This window comes from Bos indicus, chromosome 10 (genome assembly GCF_029378745.1).
Source record: "Bos indicus isolate NIAB-ARS_2022 breed Sahiwal x Tharparkar chromosome 10, NIAB-ARS_B.indTharparkar_mat_pri_1.0, whole genome shotgun sequence".
Lineage (NCBI taxonomy): Eukaryota > Metazoa > Chordata > Mammalia > Artiodactyla > Bovidae > Bos > Bos indicus.
The window spans coordinates 27,126,864-27,143,538 of NC_091769.1; the positions used below are offsets into that span (position 1 = coordinate 27,126,864).

Sequence of the window (16,675 nt, forward strand, 5' to 3'; positions counted from 1 at the left end):
AGACCACCTGATCTGACTCCTGATAGAGCAGGTCAAGAAGCAACAAGAACTGGACATGGAACAACAGGCTGGTGCCAAATTGGGAAAGGAGTACGTCAAGGCTATATATTGTCACCCTGCTTATTTAACTTATATGCAGAGTACATCAAGTGAAACGCTGGGCTGGATGAAGCACAAGCTGGAATCAAGACTGCCTGGAGAAATATCAATAACCTCAGATACACAGAAGACACTACCCTTATGGCAGAAAGCAAAAAGGAACTAAAGAGCCTCTTGACAAAAGTGAAAGAGGAGAGTGAAAAAGTTGGCTTAAAACTCAATATTCAAAAAACTGAGATCATGGCATCTGGTCCCATCACTTCATGGCAAACAGATGGAGAAACAGTGCAAACAGTGAGAGACTTTATTTTCTTGGGCTCCAAAATCACTGTAGATGGTGACTGCAGCCATGAAATTAAAAGATGCTTGCTCCTTGGAAGAAAAGCTATGACCAACTTAGCATCTTAAAAAGCAGAGGCATTGCATTGCAACAAAGGTCTGTCTAGTCGAGCTATGGTTTTCCAGTAGTCATGTATGGATGTGAGAAAATCACTGCAGATGGTGACTGCAGCCATGAAATTAAAAGACGCTTACTCCTTGGAAGAAAAGTTATGACCAACCTAGATAGCACATTGAAATGCAGAGATATTACTTTGCCAACAAAGGTCCGTCTAGTCAAGGCTATGGTTTTTCCAGTGGTCATGTATGGATGTGAGAGTTGGACTGTGAAGAAAGCTGAGCACCAAAGAATTGATGCTTTTGAACTGTGGTGTTGGAGAAGACTCTTGAGAGTCCCTTGGACTGCAAGGAGATCCAACCAGTCCATTCTGAAGGAGATCAGCCCTGGGATTTCTTTGGAAGGAATGATGCTAAAGCTGAAACTCCTGTATTTTGGCCACCTCATGCTAAGAGTTGACTCCTTGGAAAAGACTCTGATGCTGGGAGGGATTGTGGGCAGGAGGAGAAGGGGACGACAGAGGATGAGATGGCTGGATGGCATCACTGACTCAAGGGACGTGAGTTTGAGTGAACTCTGGGAGATGGTGATGGACAGGGAGGCCTGTTGTGCTGTGATTCATGGGGTCGCAAAGAGTTGGACACAACTGAGCGACTGAACTGAACACTAAAATATAGCATGGTTCATGACTTTAATTACTAAGATTGTCTAAAATTATCAATTTTTACCAGCAATAATATGAAGTCTCTGTTATGAGGGCTAGTTAGATCATCTAGTTAATTTTATTTTAAGTATTGTGGCAAACATTAGGAAGCAAGGTCCCTGATTATGTCTATAGCTATGAAAAAATAATATTTAAAAAAGTCTTTGATGGCAATAAAGATTGTAATGTACCCCAAGACAGGAATTTTTCTTCTCACGTGTTTTTGTGCATATTTTAATTTTTGTTTTTTTTTTTTTTAAAGAGAACTTTCTTTTATCTGTTGTCTACTTGAATATGTGATTTTCAGAATATACATTTTTATACCTCTTTATCCTTTCATATTCATTTATTTTCCTAATACAGTCTTTTCATGTATTTAGTTCAGTTAAGTCACTCAGTCGTGTCCGACTCTTTGCGACCCCATGAACCACAGCACGCCAGGCCTCCCTGTCCATCACCAACTCCTGGAGTCCATCCAAACCTATGTCCATCAAGTTGGTGATGCCATCCAACCATTTCATCCTCTGTTGTCCCCTTCTCTTCTGCCCTCAATCTTTCCCAGCATCAGGGTCTTTTCAAATGAATCAGCTCTTCGCATCAGGTGGCCAAAGTATTGGAGCTTCAGCTTCAATATCAGTCCTTCCAATGAACACCCAGGACTGATCTCCTTTAGAATGGACTGGTTGGATCTCCTTGCAGTCCAAGGGACTCTCAAGAGTCTTCTCTAACACCACAGTTCAAAAGCATCAGTTCTTCGGTGTTCAGCTTTCTTTATAGTCCAACTCTCACATCCATACATGACCACTGGAAAAACCATAACCTTGACTAGATGGACCTTTATTGGCAAAGTAATGTCTCTGCTTTTTAACATGCTTTCTAGGTTGGTCATAACTTTACTTCCAAGGAGTAAGCATCTTTTAATTTCATGGCTGCATTTGCATGTATTTGTATCCTTAATTTCCCCTTCTTCTTTATCTATTATTTTTATCTTCATAGCTTTGTATATCTCTTTATTACTTTACTTTTCCCTTTTGTCATTCCTCCTACCTCTTTTTTTCTGAACTGATTATAAATTAGAACGAAATATGTTTGATTATGCATTGTTTTTATTTTTAAAATATGTGGTTAGTATTTTAATTTTTTAAATAGAAAATCTGTGTCTTTAAAACAAAATCAAATCTACTAAAGTTTAAATTATGTTGTCTTCTGCATGATTCCTAATTATTTTTCTTCTGCTTAATAACATTAAATTGAAAAATAAATAGCTCTGCATCATTGATGTGCATGCTCAGTCACTCAGTTATGTCTGACTGTGTGGTCCCATGGGCTGTAGCCCACCAGGGTCCTCTGTCCATGGAATTTTCCAGGCAAGAATACTGGAGTGGGTTCCCATTTACTCCTCCAGGGCATCTTCCTGACCTAGGAATTGAACCCGTGTCTTCTGCATAGGCGGGGATTCTTTACCATTGTGCCACCTGGGAAACCCCATCATTGCTTTAGCAAAACTTAAAATGAAAAACAGCAAATATGAAGACCAAATAGGTTCTGTATGGAGGACATCTCCTCTGAGCTTTTAATCAGTCCTACAACATGCAGTTCTTTTTCTTTAGAAGAATTATTCTAAGGAGGCTTTGTGACCATCATTTATTTTCTCCTTGCATATCCCTTTGTCACCAGAAGTTATCTTGAATCTAACATAGTTACTATCTACTTGACCACATTATTTTCTTTCTTGATATACCTTGGATTTTCTGTCAGTTACACTACTTTTCTCTTTTTTGAATTACAGTATAAAATATAAACCTCCCTTGACTTTCTATTCATTCAGACCTAATAAATATTCTCATCATTCCATCATTTCTGTCACTGATGGAATGTTAATTTTAGATTCCAATAGAAAGGCCATGTCTCTTTAACTGATATTTGAGTATTTGCACCTAGCATATCTCTACTCTAATATTTCGATCTCATTGGCATTCTAAAAATTCCTTTTAAAAGAGTTCTACAGTTTGGTTAGCCTTAGAATTCCCAGAGTGCATTCGCTGTTGCATCACAAATTGGTTGTTTTCAAATGTTAAGAGGTCTGTTTTCAAGAGAAGAGATATTTAATAACAAAGATGGAAATAAACAGTTATTGTCCCTTCTGTTAAGAGGTGGAGCTTGCTGTGTGAGATCAATGTTGGATTGCTAGAGAGGTAAATATATTTGTCAATCTTCATATTATAAGGAACAGGAAGAAGGAATAAATGGAAACATGTTACAGCTTTTCTGGTGGGACATCTGCTGTCTCATAATGCAATGGTGAGCTGTTATAGCAAAAACAAACTTTTTTATTATTTGAAATCTGAATTCAATAATACAGTAACATCTTTTATCTGTTCTTAATGATATAACTCTTGTTCCTCTGAATATTTAGAATTACTTTATTGAGAATACATAAAACTTTTATTAAGATACCAGTTTTCTTGGTCTTAAATTTATATATCATATTACTAGAGAAAGAAGTGAGGGATATTAGATGGTAATCAATACGATCTGTTAAGGAGTCAATAGAAGAACATAAGTGCATGATAGGAAAGCCAAGCACAGTGGAAAAATCTGCAACCTTTAACCTTTAATACTTAAAGTTTTCTCTTATGTCCTAAAGACAGTCTTGATATCTGAAACAGTATGAAATAACCAATTGTGTAATAGAGTGCAAGGTGCACATAACTTAGGAATAAGTACAGAGAGATTCCTGACTTACTTTTCTAGCAGCAGGTTTTATTATACACAGAAAAAAATGATAAATATTTAAGCCAATGAATGCTAGGAAAAAAGGAAGGAAGGAACAAATGAAAGAAGGGAAAGAGGAAGGGAGAAAGAAAAAAAGAAAGGAAGGAAAGAACAGAACAGAAAGGTTAATTTAGATTGTGCCATTTGTAAATGTTTGTGCTTCAGTTTTGCTTAGGGAATCAATTCATGTGTTTGTGCATGTGTGCGTGTGCATATGTGCATTTGTATACATATCCATGTGTCTATGTGATGTAAACTGCCTCTTTAATAATTCCAGATTTTAGCTATATACAAAAACATCTGCTATTAGTTAATCTATTTGGGTTTAGACACACAAAATCAGATATTTTTACATTTCAAATAGATATATGTTACAGTGCAGTATTATCATCTAGTTCAAGTCTTCAAGTTCTGAAAATGTTCCATCCTAAAAATAAACAACTTTTTAGCATGTACAAAAAACATGTGTATTTTATTTGTACATTTTTATATTTATTTTCATTATGACACTTTCAAAAATAGAATTACAAAGAATGGGATATAATCATATATACATAGAAATTCTACTGTTATTGTTTTTGTGTAGGATGGGGAAATTTCTGCTCTACCCATCTTGAGTTCTTGTGGTTGGACTAATAATAAAATTTATGCAAGGCAATTTAATCACAAGCATAGAGGTCTTACAGAAATGAGATTTAAACAACTGGCCAAAGTAGGTGCTTTAATACTTTTTAGATGAAAAAACAGGAACTTTGTAACAGATAGGACAAAGAAATTTAGGCTTTAGATGGTCAATTAGTAAAGAACCTAAATGGAGTCTGGGTTTGGGGTAGAAAAATAAAAAATAACAAGATTTGTTTATATGAACTTCTCGCTTAAATTCCCTGTCTCTAGGGACAAGGGTGTCCTTTTACCCCAAGATGCAGGTGGTGCCATGAAGAGATTTTTTCCTGCTTTCAGGGAGACAGAAAGAAGGATCAGAGTGTCTCCCTTGCATTGACCATTTCTTAACTAACTTATTGAGGCACATTTGAGGTGGCCTACACTGGGTCTTCAAATTTTCATACCAAAAATTATCCTGTACAGTGGATAAGTACACTGCCAATTTAAAGACAACTGTACAGATAAGCCTCAGATCTCAATTTCTCCAGAACAACCAGGATTCTTTTTATTTAGACCAGGATGATGGGTTAATATTCAATAGAGAAAAAGGAAATATTTTAAGAAAGCAGGTTTTTAAAAACGTTTTAGGCAAACATTCCCTAAGGTATAATTTACATACAGTAAATGTATTAATTTTTGTCTAGTTTAATAGTTCAATAAATTTTGAAAAAAAAAAGATACTTTTAACCATTACAGACAAGATATGCAATGTTTCTTGCCTTAAAAAACTCTGCCATTCCTTTTTGCTATCAATTTCCATCTTACCACCTCCCCCCCATTCAAATAAAAATTTGAAGAATTTTAAAAAGTTCATATGCCTCATGTGAATCATAAACAAATGCAGGGCAGGACAGAGTGCTGCATGAGAGAGAAGTTAACAGGAGTGCAGGACAGAAGCAGAACAGTGTGGCTTCAAGATTTGGGTGTTGGCACTTAATGATTTATAGAAGAATAAAGGGTGGAAGTGGCTTCCCCAGTGCTCATGGGTAAAGAATCCACCTGCAGTGCAGGAGACGTGGGTTCAATCCCTGGTTGAGGGAAGATTCCCTGGAGTAGGGCATGGCAACCCACTCCAGCATTCTTGCCTGGAGAATCACACGGACAGAGGAGCCTGGCAGGCTACAGTCCATAGGTCACAAACAGTTAGACACAACTGAAGCAGTAGCAGGCACACAGGTAAAGAGTAGAAGAGATTTCTTCATGTATGGGACAGTAATGGTATAACATTGGAGAAGGCAATGGCACCCCACTCCAGTACTCTTGTCTGGAAAATCCCAGGGATGGAGAAGCCTGGAAGGCTGCAGTCCATGGGGTCGCTGAGGGTGGAACCCGACTGAGCGACTTCACTTTCACTTTTCACTTTCATGCACTGGAGAAGGAAATGGCAACCCATTCCAGTGTTCTTGCCTGGAGCATCCCAGGGATGGGGGAGCCTGGTGGGCTGCTGTCTATGGGGTCGCACAGAGTCGGACACGACTGAAATACTTAGCAGCAGCAATGGTATAACATGTAGAATTCACAGTTTTTAGTGGGAGAAAAACTGGAAATAAATTCTCTACTTTCCCATGCACTACAGGCACAGGAGATGAAGATAGAAAATAGCACAGCGGTGACAGAATTCATTCTCCTTGGTCTGACCCAGTCTCAAAATATTCAGCTCCTGGTCTTTGTCCTGATCTCAATTTTCTACCTCATCACCCTCCCTGGAAATTTCCTCATCATCCTCACCATCAGGTCAGACCCCAGTCTCACGGCCCCCCTCTACTTCTTCCTGGGCAACCTGGCCTTCCTGGATGCATCCTACTCCTTCATTGTGGCTCCCAGGATGCTGGTGGACTTCCTCTCTGAGAAGAAGGTGATCTCCTATACAGGCTGCATCACTCAGCTCTTCTTCTTGCACTTCCTTGGAGGAGGGGAGGGATTACTCCTTGTCGTGATGGCCTTTGACCGCTACATTGCCATCTGTCGTCCTTTACACTATTCGACTGTCATGAACCCTAGAGCCTGCTATGCTTTGCTGTTGGCTCTGTGGCTCGGCGGCTTTGTTCATTCCATTATCCAAGTGGCCCTCATCCTCCGCTTGCCCTTCTGTGGTCCAAACCGACTGGACAACTTCTTCTGTGATGTGCCACAGGTCATCAAGCTGGCCTGCACTGACACCTTTGTGGTGGAGCTCCTGATGGTCTTCAACAGTGGCCTGCTCACCCTGCTGTGCTTTCTGGGCCTGCTGGCCTCCTATGCAATCATCCTCTGCCGTATAAGTGGGTCTGCTTCTGAAGGGAAGAGCAAGGCGCTGTCCACATGCACCACTCATGTCATTATTATACTTCTCATGTTTGGGCCTGCCATCTTTATCTACACTCGTCCCTTCACAGCCTTATCAGCAGACAAGGTGGTTTCCTTTTTCCACACAGTGATCTTTCCTTTGATGAATCCTGTGATTTATACCCTTCGCAACCAGGAAGTTAAAGCTTCCATGAGGAGGATATTGAGCCGGCATGTGTTTTTCTGAATAGGTTTTATAATATGAAGTCATGAACGGGAAATCTGGCTGCAAATTTTTCATTCATTTAACAAATACTGCTTTTCATTGAGTGCCTTCCATTTTTCATATACTACTATAACTATTGGGACTTCCCTGGTGGCTCCGATGGTAAAAGTGTCTGCCTACAATGTGGGAGACCTGGGTTTGATCCCTCAGTCAGGAAGATCCCCTGGAGAAGGAAATAGCACCCCACTCCAGTACTCTTGCCTGGAAAATCCCATGGACAGAGGAGCCTGGTAGGCTACAGTCCATGGGGTCACAAAGAGTCGGACACAACTGAGAGACTTCACTTCACTTTATTGTAACTAGTGGGGGAAAGTTATGCATAACAAGAGAATACACTTTGTGTGTTTAAAGAACACAAAAGAAACACCAGAATGGTTGCAGTATAATGAATAAGTGTGAGAAATTTTAGGTGTTAATTTATATGTAAGGGTCAAATAACTAAGGTCTCTTGGGTTGAGATAAGAAGTTTTATTTTATTCTAATTGCAGTAACAATTCATATTTAGTACTTTAAGCAAGAGAGTTGACTTATCTGAAATTGTTTCTTCTATGATTTAGCGGAATATCAGGTTTCTAGGCAGAGATCAATAACCAGAAAAACATCATTAAAAGCCAAATGTTATGCGGCAGACTTGTTTTGAGCAGCTTAAAAAGTTTGAAAATTTTTGAAAACATATATCTTCTTCCTCCCTCAAAGTTGGTAGATATATGAAAGGAAAATAATTGGTTTTATAGAAAAAGTACCATGCAAATATTTCACTTGATTGTTTTTCAGAGCTTCATGATCATTATTACAAACCCTCCCTGGATATTAAAATCTGCTTTCAACTGATTTCAATCTGATTATGATAATGATTCTTATTGGTATTGTAGATTCTGTTGGAGGTTACATAAACCACTCTAGTTATTTTCAGTATAGTGGGGTTTAATGTGGGAAATTAGGTACTTATAAAATTTTTTATGGAGTGGGAGACCGTTATATGTGCTGGGCTATAGACGTTTAAACATATATTAATAAAGAAGTAGAGAATCCAACAGCTTATATTGAGATTAATTTTTAAAAAATTGACAGTATATGTGAGCTGCTGTCAGTAGAGATGGGCTTCCCTGGTGGCTCAGATGGCAAGGAATCTGCCTGCAATGCAGGAGACCCGGGTTTAATCCCTGGGTTGGAAAAATCCCTTGGAGGGGGGTATGGCAACCCATTCCAGTATTTTTGCCTGGAAAATCCCATGGACACCACCAGAGGAGCCTGGTGGGCTACAGTCTTTGGGGTCTCAAAGGGTTGGACACAAATGAGCAACTAAGGCTTACAGGATATTTGAACAATGCTATCTACAAATTTGACTTAGTTGCTATTTATAGACTACTGCACTCAACAATGACAAGCAAATGTTCTTCTCAAGTGCACCAGTCATTCTCAAAGATAGATCATAGGAGAGCCCATAAAAGTCTCACTGTATTTCATATAGAATACATGCTCTGACCACAATGAGCCTGAATTGGAAACGACTGAGAAGAGAAACATATTCCACAAATATGTGCAAATATATTCACATGCTTTTAATAACTTAATGTACACCAGAAATATTACAGGGGACATTAAAGATATTTTTCCTTTAATAATCTATCTTCTGAGAGTTTGATTATTTCTTATTTGATTGTTTCTTGAATAACTGTTTGGCAGATACAGCAGATGAGCAACTGGGTCTGAAGCTTCCTTTGTGGGAAGATTTTAAAGTACAAATTAAATTTCTTTAGTAAATATACAGCAATTCAAGTTATTTGTTTCTTCTTGAGTTAGTTTTGGTAATTAATGGTCTTAGGATTTTGTGCATTTGAGCTAAGTTATCAAATTTATTGGCATGAAATTGCTCGGGATGTTCCATTAGCATTCTTTAAATTTCTGTAATATTCATAATAATTGTTTTTTTAACTCCTGATATTATTAGTTTGTGTAATCTCTTTTTCCCCTTGAAAATGTGGCTAAATTTTTCTGAATTTTATTGTTCTTTACAAGGAACTAGCTTTTGGGTTCATTTATTTTTCTCAATTTAAGAAATTTATATATTTCTTCCTTTACCTATATTATTTAGTTTCTTCTTTCTTTGGATTTAATTTTATGTTTTTTTCCTAAATTTGGAGATTAAATTATTGATTTAAATTCTTTCTTACAAACCTTTTAAATAAAATCAGTTGCTGCTACAAATTTCCCTCTCAGCACTACTTTATCTACATATTGCATATTTTTTATGTTGTGTTCTCATTTGCATTCCATTAATAATATATTCTAATTTAAACTTTGATTTTCTTACTCATGGGTTATTCAGAGTGTGTTTTTTCCTAAAGTTTTGAGAATATGCCTAATACATTTCTAGTTTAATTCTATTGTAGTCTAAGAACATATTTGATATGATCTCAGTTTTTAAAAGTTTGAAATTTGTCCTATGTCCCAGAATAAATCTATCAGATTAATACCTGTCATGTTGAATGCCATCATAAGTTTTGAATTTAAAACATAAGAGTGTACTTTTGAAAAATATTGAAAAATTCTCACGATATATCTACAGGACACAGCAATAATAGCTCAACATTGCTGCTGCTGCTGCTGCTAAGTCGTTTCAGTCATGTCTGATTCTGTGCAACCCCATAGACGGCAGGCCACCAGGCTCCACCGTCCCTGGGATTCTCCAGGCAAGAACACTGGAGCGGGTTGCCATGTTCTTCTCCAATGCATGAAAGTGAAAAATGAAAGTGAAGTTGCCCAGTCATGTCCAACTCTTAGTGACCCCATGGACTGCAGCCTACTAGGCTCCTCCATCCATGGGATTTTCCAGGCAAGAGTACTGGAATGGGGTGCCATTGCCTTCTCCACAACATAGCTGAGAAATTGTCAATTTTATCATCAGTTAGATATATCCTTTATGTGTAGTGTAAAACAGCATCTCATGGATTATCTCCTGAATTTCTTCCAATGAATTGTAAACTTAATCAAATATAATCTGTTAGAAATTACCCACTTTTCCAGTCTTGCCTGTTACTGTTTCAGCACAGGAAGGGAGTTTGATTCTTCAATGACTTTGCACACTATTCTCCTTTACCTCTTGCTGATGAACGTTTCAGTGAAGACTGAACCATAGTGCTTCCTGCTTCTTGATATATTTCCAACGCCCATACCAGCGTTTACTCCTCTTTGCTCTCATGATACTCTAGCTGTTCTTTTACAAAGATTTTACCATTATTTTATATGTGTCTGTGTTTAAAATTTCTATCTTCTTTGAAATTAGAGTTTGTACTATTAAATTTGTGTTTCATCACAATGACTTGCTCTGATAGATTCTCAATAATGGCTAGTAAGAAGTGAATGAGTAATGCATGCATTATGATTTCTTATTGTACAAAGCTAACTTGAAAAATTTTAAATAGGAACCAATATAGAGTTTTACTTAATGTGATTATGTTAATAATAATTTTAAAAACTGACTTTGTGGTAGAAAGGAATTGATGAAACATATATAACACCTGATAAGAACAGCCAGCTCATTAGAAAAGACCCTGATGCTGGAAAGATTGAAGGCAAAAGAGGGTGTCAGAGGATGAGATGGTTAGATAGCATCATCAACTCAAAGGACATGAATCTGAGCAAATTCTGAGGATAGTGGAGATGGTGCTCCATTATCTCCCAGAGGACTATCTCTGGGAGATAGTGGAGGACAGGGAGGCCTGGTGTGTGGCAGTCTGTGGGTTCGCAGGGTCAGACATGACTTAGTGACTGAACAATAGCAATATATACAATAAAAATAAAGGTCGAGAATGTACATAAAGTATTTTCTCCACATTTTTGGTACATACTTAAACTTTTTTGTCTAAATATAAGGACATATTATATATGTTATTTTTTAAATTGCTTTTTTAAAAATATTCTGGAACCTATATTATGCATGAATGTATATGTTATACATACATATTATACTTTAAATGCCTGTATTAAGTTGTATGCAGCTATTAAAATTTATTTAAACAAACCCTACTTTTGCATATTTATCACTTTTTTAAATTAATATAGAGAAAAGACTGTATAATGACATTAGTTTTTATACGCATAATGCTTTGGGGAAGATGCACAAGAGTAATAGCTATTTCCTATTGTGAAGTTTGTGTTGGGGGATAAAAAATGGGAAGGAATTTTCTCTCTGTATAAATTTTTTCACTCTCTTGGCACTTTGACCCCTTTTCTATTCCTCAACACACCAGATCTTCCTTACTTTTTAAACTGGAAAAGAGAAGACTACTAGGCTTTTCAGAAAAAGGTGAATATTATTGCTTGATATACAGATCTTTCTTTTTGATGACCACTTACTGGAATGGCTTCTTTTAGACACTCAGCTTTTACTTTAATGAAACCTCCTCAGAAAGATCCTCTCTGACCATCCTTTCTAAAACACCAATCTCTTTCCCAAGCTCTCTCCAACTCACACTCTGCTATATTTCCTTTCTAACATTCATTACTATCTGATGTTTTCTTTCCTGCTTGCTTGCTTATTGTCTGTCTCCCTGAATTAGAATGTAAAATTCTAAAGGAAAGGACTTTTCTGTTGTCTGTACTGTACTGTTGACACAATACTTCCAGGCTCAGGGGAGACACCCAATAAGTTAATTGAGTTCAGTGCAAAAATCTAAGGATGTGTCAAAAAACTCAGTAATAGAGATAAATAATATCAACATTTTTTAAAATAAAAAGATCCCATTTTAAAAAGCCTCTAAGAACTAGCTTAGACCTTCATATTAATTTTGTCTTACATATTGGGATGAAGGTTAAGAAGCGAAACTCTCACTGTTTGCAGATGACATGATCCTCTACATAGAAAACCCTAAAGACTCCACCAGAAAATTACTAGAACTAATCAATGATTATAGTAAAGTTGCAGGATATAAAATCAACACACAGAAATCCCTTGCATTCCTATACACTAATAATGAGAAAACAGAAAGAGAAATGAAGGAAACAATTCCATTCACCATTGCAACAGAAAGAATAAAATACTTAGGAATATATCTACCTAAAGAAACAAAAGACCTATATATAGAAAACTATAAAACACTGGTGAAAGAAATCAAAGAGGACACTAATAGATGGAGAAATATACCATGTTCATGGATTGGAAGAATCAATATAGTGAAAATGAGTATACTACCCAAAGCAATCTCTAGATTCAATACAATCCCTATCAAGCTACCAACGGTATTCTTCACAGAGCTAGAACAAATAATTTCACAATTTGTATGGAAATACAAAAAACCTCGAATAGCCAAAGCAGTCTTGAGAAAGAAGAATGGAACGGGAGGAATCAACCTACCTGACTTCAGGCTCTACTACAAAGCCACAGTCATCAAGACAGTATGGTACTGGCACAAAGACAGAAATATAGATCAATGGAACAAAATAGAAAGCCCAGAGATAAATGCATGCACATATGGACACCTTATCTTTGACAAAGGAGGCAAGAATATACAATAGATTAAAGACCATCTCTTTAACAAGCGGTGCTGGGAAAACTGGTCAACCACTTGTAAAAGAATGAAACTAGAACACTTTCTAACACCATATACAAAAATAAACTCAAAATGGATTAAAGATCTCAACGTAAGACCAGAGACTATAAAACTCCTGAGGAGAACATAGGCAAAACACTCCCCGACATACATCACAGCAGGATCCTCTATGACCCATCTCCCAGAATATTGGAAATAAAAGCAAAAATAAACAAATGGGACCTAATTAAACTTAAAAGCTTCTGCACAACAAAGGAAACTAAGCAAGGTGAAAAGACAGCCTTCAGAATGGGAGAAAATAATAGTAAATGAAGCAACTGACAAACAACTAATCTCAAAAATATATAAGCAACTCCTACAGCTCAATTCCAGAAAAATAAATGACCCAATCAAAAAATGGGCCAAAGAACTAAATAGACATTTCTCCAAAGAAGACATACAGATGGCTAACAAACACATGAAAAGATGCTCAACATCACTCATTATCAGAGAAATGCAAATCAAAACCACTATGAGGTACCATTTCACGCCAGTCAGAATGGCTGCGATCCAAAAGTCTACAAGCAATAAATGCTGGAGAGAGTGTGGAGAAAAGGGAACCCTCTTACACTGTTGGTGGGAATGCAAACTAGTACAGCCACTATGGAGAACAGTGTGGAGATTTCTTAAAAAACTGGAAAGAGAACTGCCTTATGATCTGGCAATCCCACTGCTGGGCATACACAGTAAGGAAACCAGAAGGGAAAGAGACACGTGTACCCCAATGTTCATCGCAGCGCTGTTTATAATAGCCAGGACATGGAAGCAACCTAGATGTCCATCAGCAGATGAATGGATAAGAAAGCAGTGGTACATATACACAATGGAGTATTACTCAGCCATTAAAAAGAATACATTTGAATCAGTTCTAATGAGGTGGGTGAAACTGGAGCCTATTATACAGAATGAAGTAAGCCAGAAAGAAAAACACCAATACAGTTACTAACACATATATATGGAATTTAGAAAGATGGTAACAATAACCCTGTATATGAGACAGCAAGAGAGACACTGATGTACAGAACAGTCTTTTGGACTCTGTGGGAGAGGGAGAGGGTGGGATGATTTGGGAGAATGGCATTGAAATACGTATAATATCATATATGGAACGAGTCGCCAGTCCAGGTTCGATACACGATACTGGATGCTTGGGGCTGGTGCACTGGGACGACCCAGAGGGATGGTATGGGGAGGGAGGAGGGAGGAGGGTTCAGGATGGGGAACACATGTATACCTGTGGCGGGTTCATTTCGATATTTGGCAAAACTACTACAATAGTGTAAATTTTAAAAATAAAATAAAATTAAAAAAAAAAGAAGTGAGGAAAGCCTCAGATTATGTTTATAATTATGGAAAACATCACAATTTTCAAAGTCAAAGTCTTTCGGGAGGCAGAACTCTAACCTACTTCAAGGTGGGGCTCTTACTCCACTGAAGTGCATATCTAACCCTGTGTATTTTCTTTTTCCTATATACAGGCCTCTTTATCACTGGTTTCCTTTTGTAGTTTGTGGATTTGTGGAACGTGTATTACAGACCAGTGTCTCGCTGTCTCTTGACCTTCGAAAATTTTATAATTGTCTTTCCATTTATGTCTCCATGAGTCTTTCTTTTCCCTGTTTTCTTGTTCAGTTTTGGTCATTCTAACCTTGTACTTCTTTATCTTTTCTCTCTTCTCTTTTTTAATTTCTCACACTATGTCCTTGAGATGAAAACAGATTAGAACAAATACATATTTGATTATGAATTTTATTTAGTTTACAAAAATGTGTGTTTAGTGATTTGGTTTTGAAGTGACACACAAACTCAGATTTCCTTTTAAAGCAAAACAATGAATACAACAATGAGATATAACAAGACTAAATTACGTTGTATTTAATTACTCTGAATTTTAATTAATTTTTTATTTTAGTAATAGTCAATGAAAAAAAACAATACCTCTCCACTCCTTGTTTTCGCTGAGGAAAGAAAAAGTGAGTAAACAACAAATACCAAGATCAGGATACATTTTTTCATATCCTATTTAGGAGGTCACTCATCTTTGAGGAAGTGATACATTTTACACCACACAGTTCTTTTTTCCAAGAAGTACTAGGCTTTGAATATCTTCATGAGCATTGTTCATATTCTGTCTGCTATGTCTACATCCCCAGGAACCAGCAACATGCTGAATCTTACATACTCATTACTGACTTAACCACATTATTTGCTTTTAGGGTCAGACTGATGGTGAAGATACAGGAATGAGTAATGCATATGCCTTGAGGGCAAAATCTAAGGGAGTGACAAAAATTTAGTAATAAACAATATTCTAATCAACTTTTTGAAGTGGGGTCGATTGACAATATTTTATTAGTTTCAAGTGTATAGCATACTGATTCAGATACACACCATTAAAAGTTATTTCAAGATAATGGCTATAATTACCTGTGCTATACCATATATCCTGTTTCTAATTTATTTTATACATATGAGTTTGTATCTTCTAATCCCATACCCCTAATCTGCCCTGTCCCTATGATATCCACTAGTTTGTGCTCTATATTTGTGAGTCTGTTTCTGTTTAGCATAAACATTCATTAGTAGTTAACATTCTACATATAAATTATATGATACAGTATTTGTCTGACATTTCACTAAGCATAATATTCTCTAGGTCTACTTGATATTGTAAAAAAACAAAATTAATTTTACAAAACTATGATAAACAAAATAAACACTAAATTTTAAATAAATGCTGGGTTAGTAATATTGCCATTTTGAGCCATATTGGAACCTGAGATAAAAGGAAACATTTGTAATGTTAGAGTCTTTATTTTGAAAAGTTGATATTCATAATTTTTACATTAACTCTGACTTTTAAACATTGCACTAAATTTTTATTTACCTTGATTACTAGGGGTTTTGGTATCAGGGTAAATTTTGCATCTGAGGCAATAATTCACATGTCTCATCCTCAACCTGATTCTGCTTGCTTCCTTGGTATACATATCAACAATCTCTCATCATTTATTTACATTTTTTTCTCTTTTTGATTTTATTATAAGATGTAAATAAACTTTTCTCAATTTTCTGTTTACTTTTGATCTAATAGACTTCCAAACAAGGTTGTACTATTTCAGTCACTGATAGGATTTTGGTATCAGAATTCAGGATTAACTCCCTGGGGCAGTAGATGACATATTCTAAAATATTTGCCCTTTACAAAGCTCTGGTATTTTCCTTGCCAAATTCAGTTGACAATCTAATCACTCCCTTTGGAAATAGTCAGCAGGGTTGTGGCAGTCTCAAATCTCCAAAGCGCTTTCTCCATTGCATCATAAAGAGAGGAGATTTCAAAATCTAATGTTCTCTATGTGATGACAAATATTTATGAACAATGACAAGGATGGTCAGTTAATGTTTTATGGGAATGGGGAGGAAGGCAACATTATGAGAGTTATGTAAAACCTGGAGATTCAGATTTCTGAAGTTTGGGAGCTATTCATATTTTTGAGAAACAAGAAGGAGAGGACAATAGAAAAATACTGTAATTATTCTGCTGGTTCATTGGCTGCCTTGAAATGCAATGGACTAAATGTCAGAGTTTGAGCAGGAATATTCAGAGGTTTAGGTCTAAATTCATGACTGTGGCATTTTCTACCCTCTCCCCAATAGATTTCCATTTATTTTTGATAATTGAAGGAATTACTTTAATGGTGGACAAACACTTTCACTATTTCCATAATTATGTAAAATGATCAATAGCTTTCAGAGTTGACATTTCATTTAAAACCAAGAAGCATGTAAATGACTGATATATTTTCTTTTCTTTTTACAGTACAGATGAAGAAGATGCAAAGAGGGTAGGCCAAGGGTTTCAGAGAAAAGCTTCACAGATTTTATGTTTTGCATTC

The 16,675-nt window shown here is 36.6% G+C and overlaps 1 protein-coding gene across 1 annotated transcript; it reads left to right on the forward strand.

Annotated features, from left to right (window-relative positions):
- The first annotated feature begins 6,222 nt into the window (after nt 1-6,222).
- LOC109564500 (olfactory receptor 4N4C) lies at nt 6,223-7,149 on the forward strand. Its single transcript, XM_019967931.2, has one exon. The coding sequence runs from the start codon at nt 6,223-6,225 to the stop codon at nt 7,147-7,149; it is 927 nt and encodes a 308-aa protein (XP_019823490.2).
- Nucleotides 7,150-16,675: the final 9,526 nt, after the last annotated feature.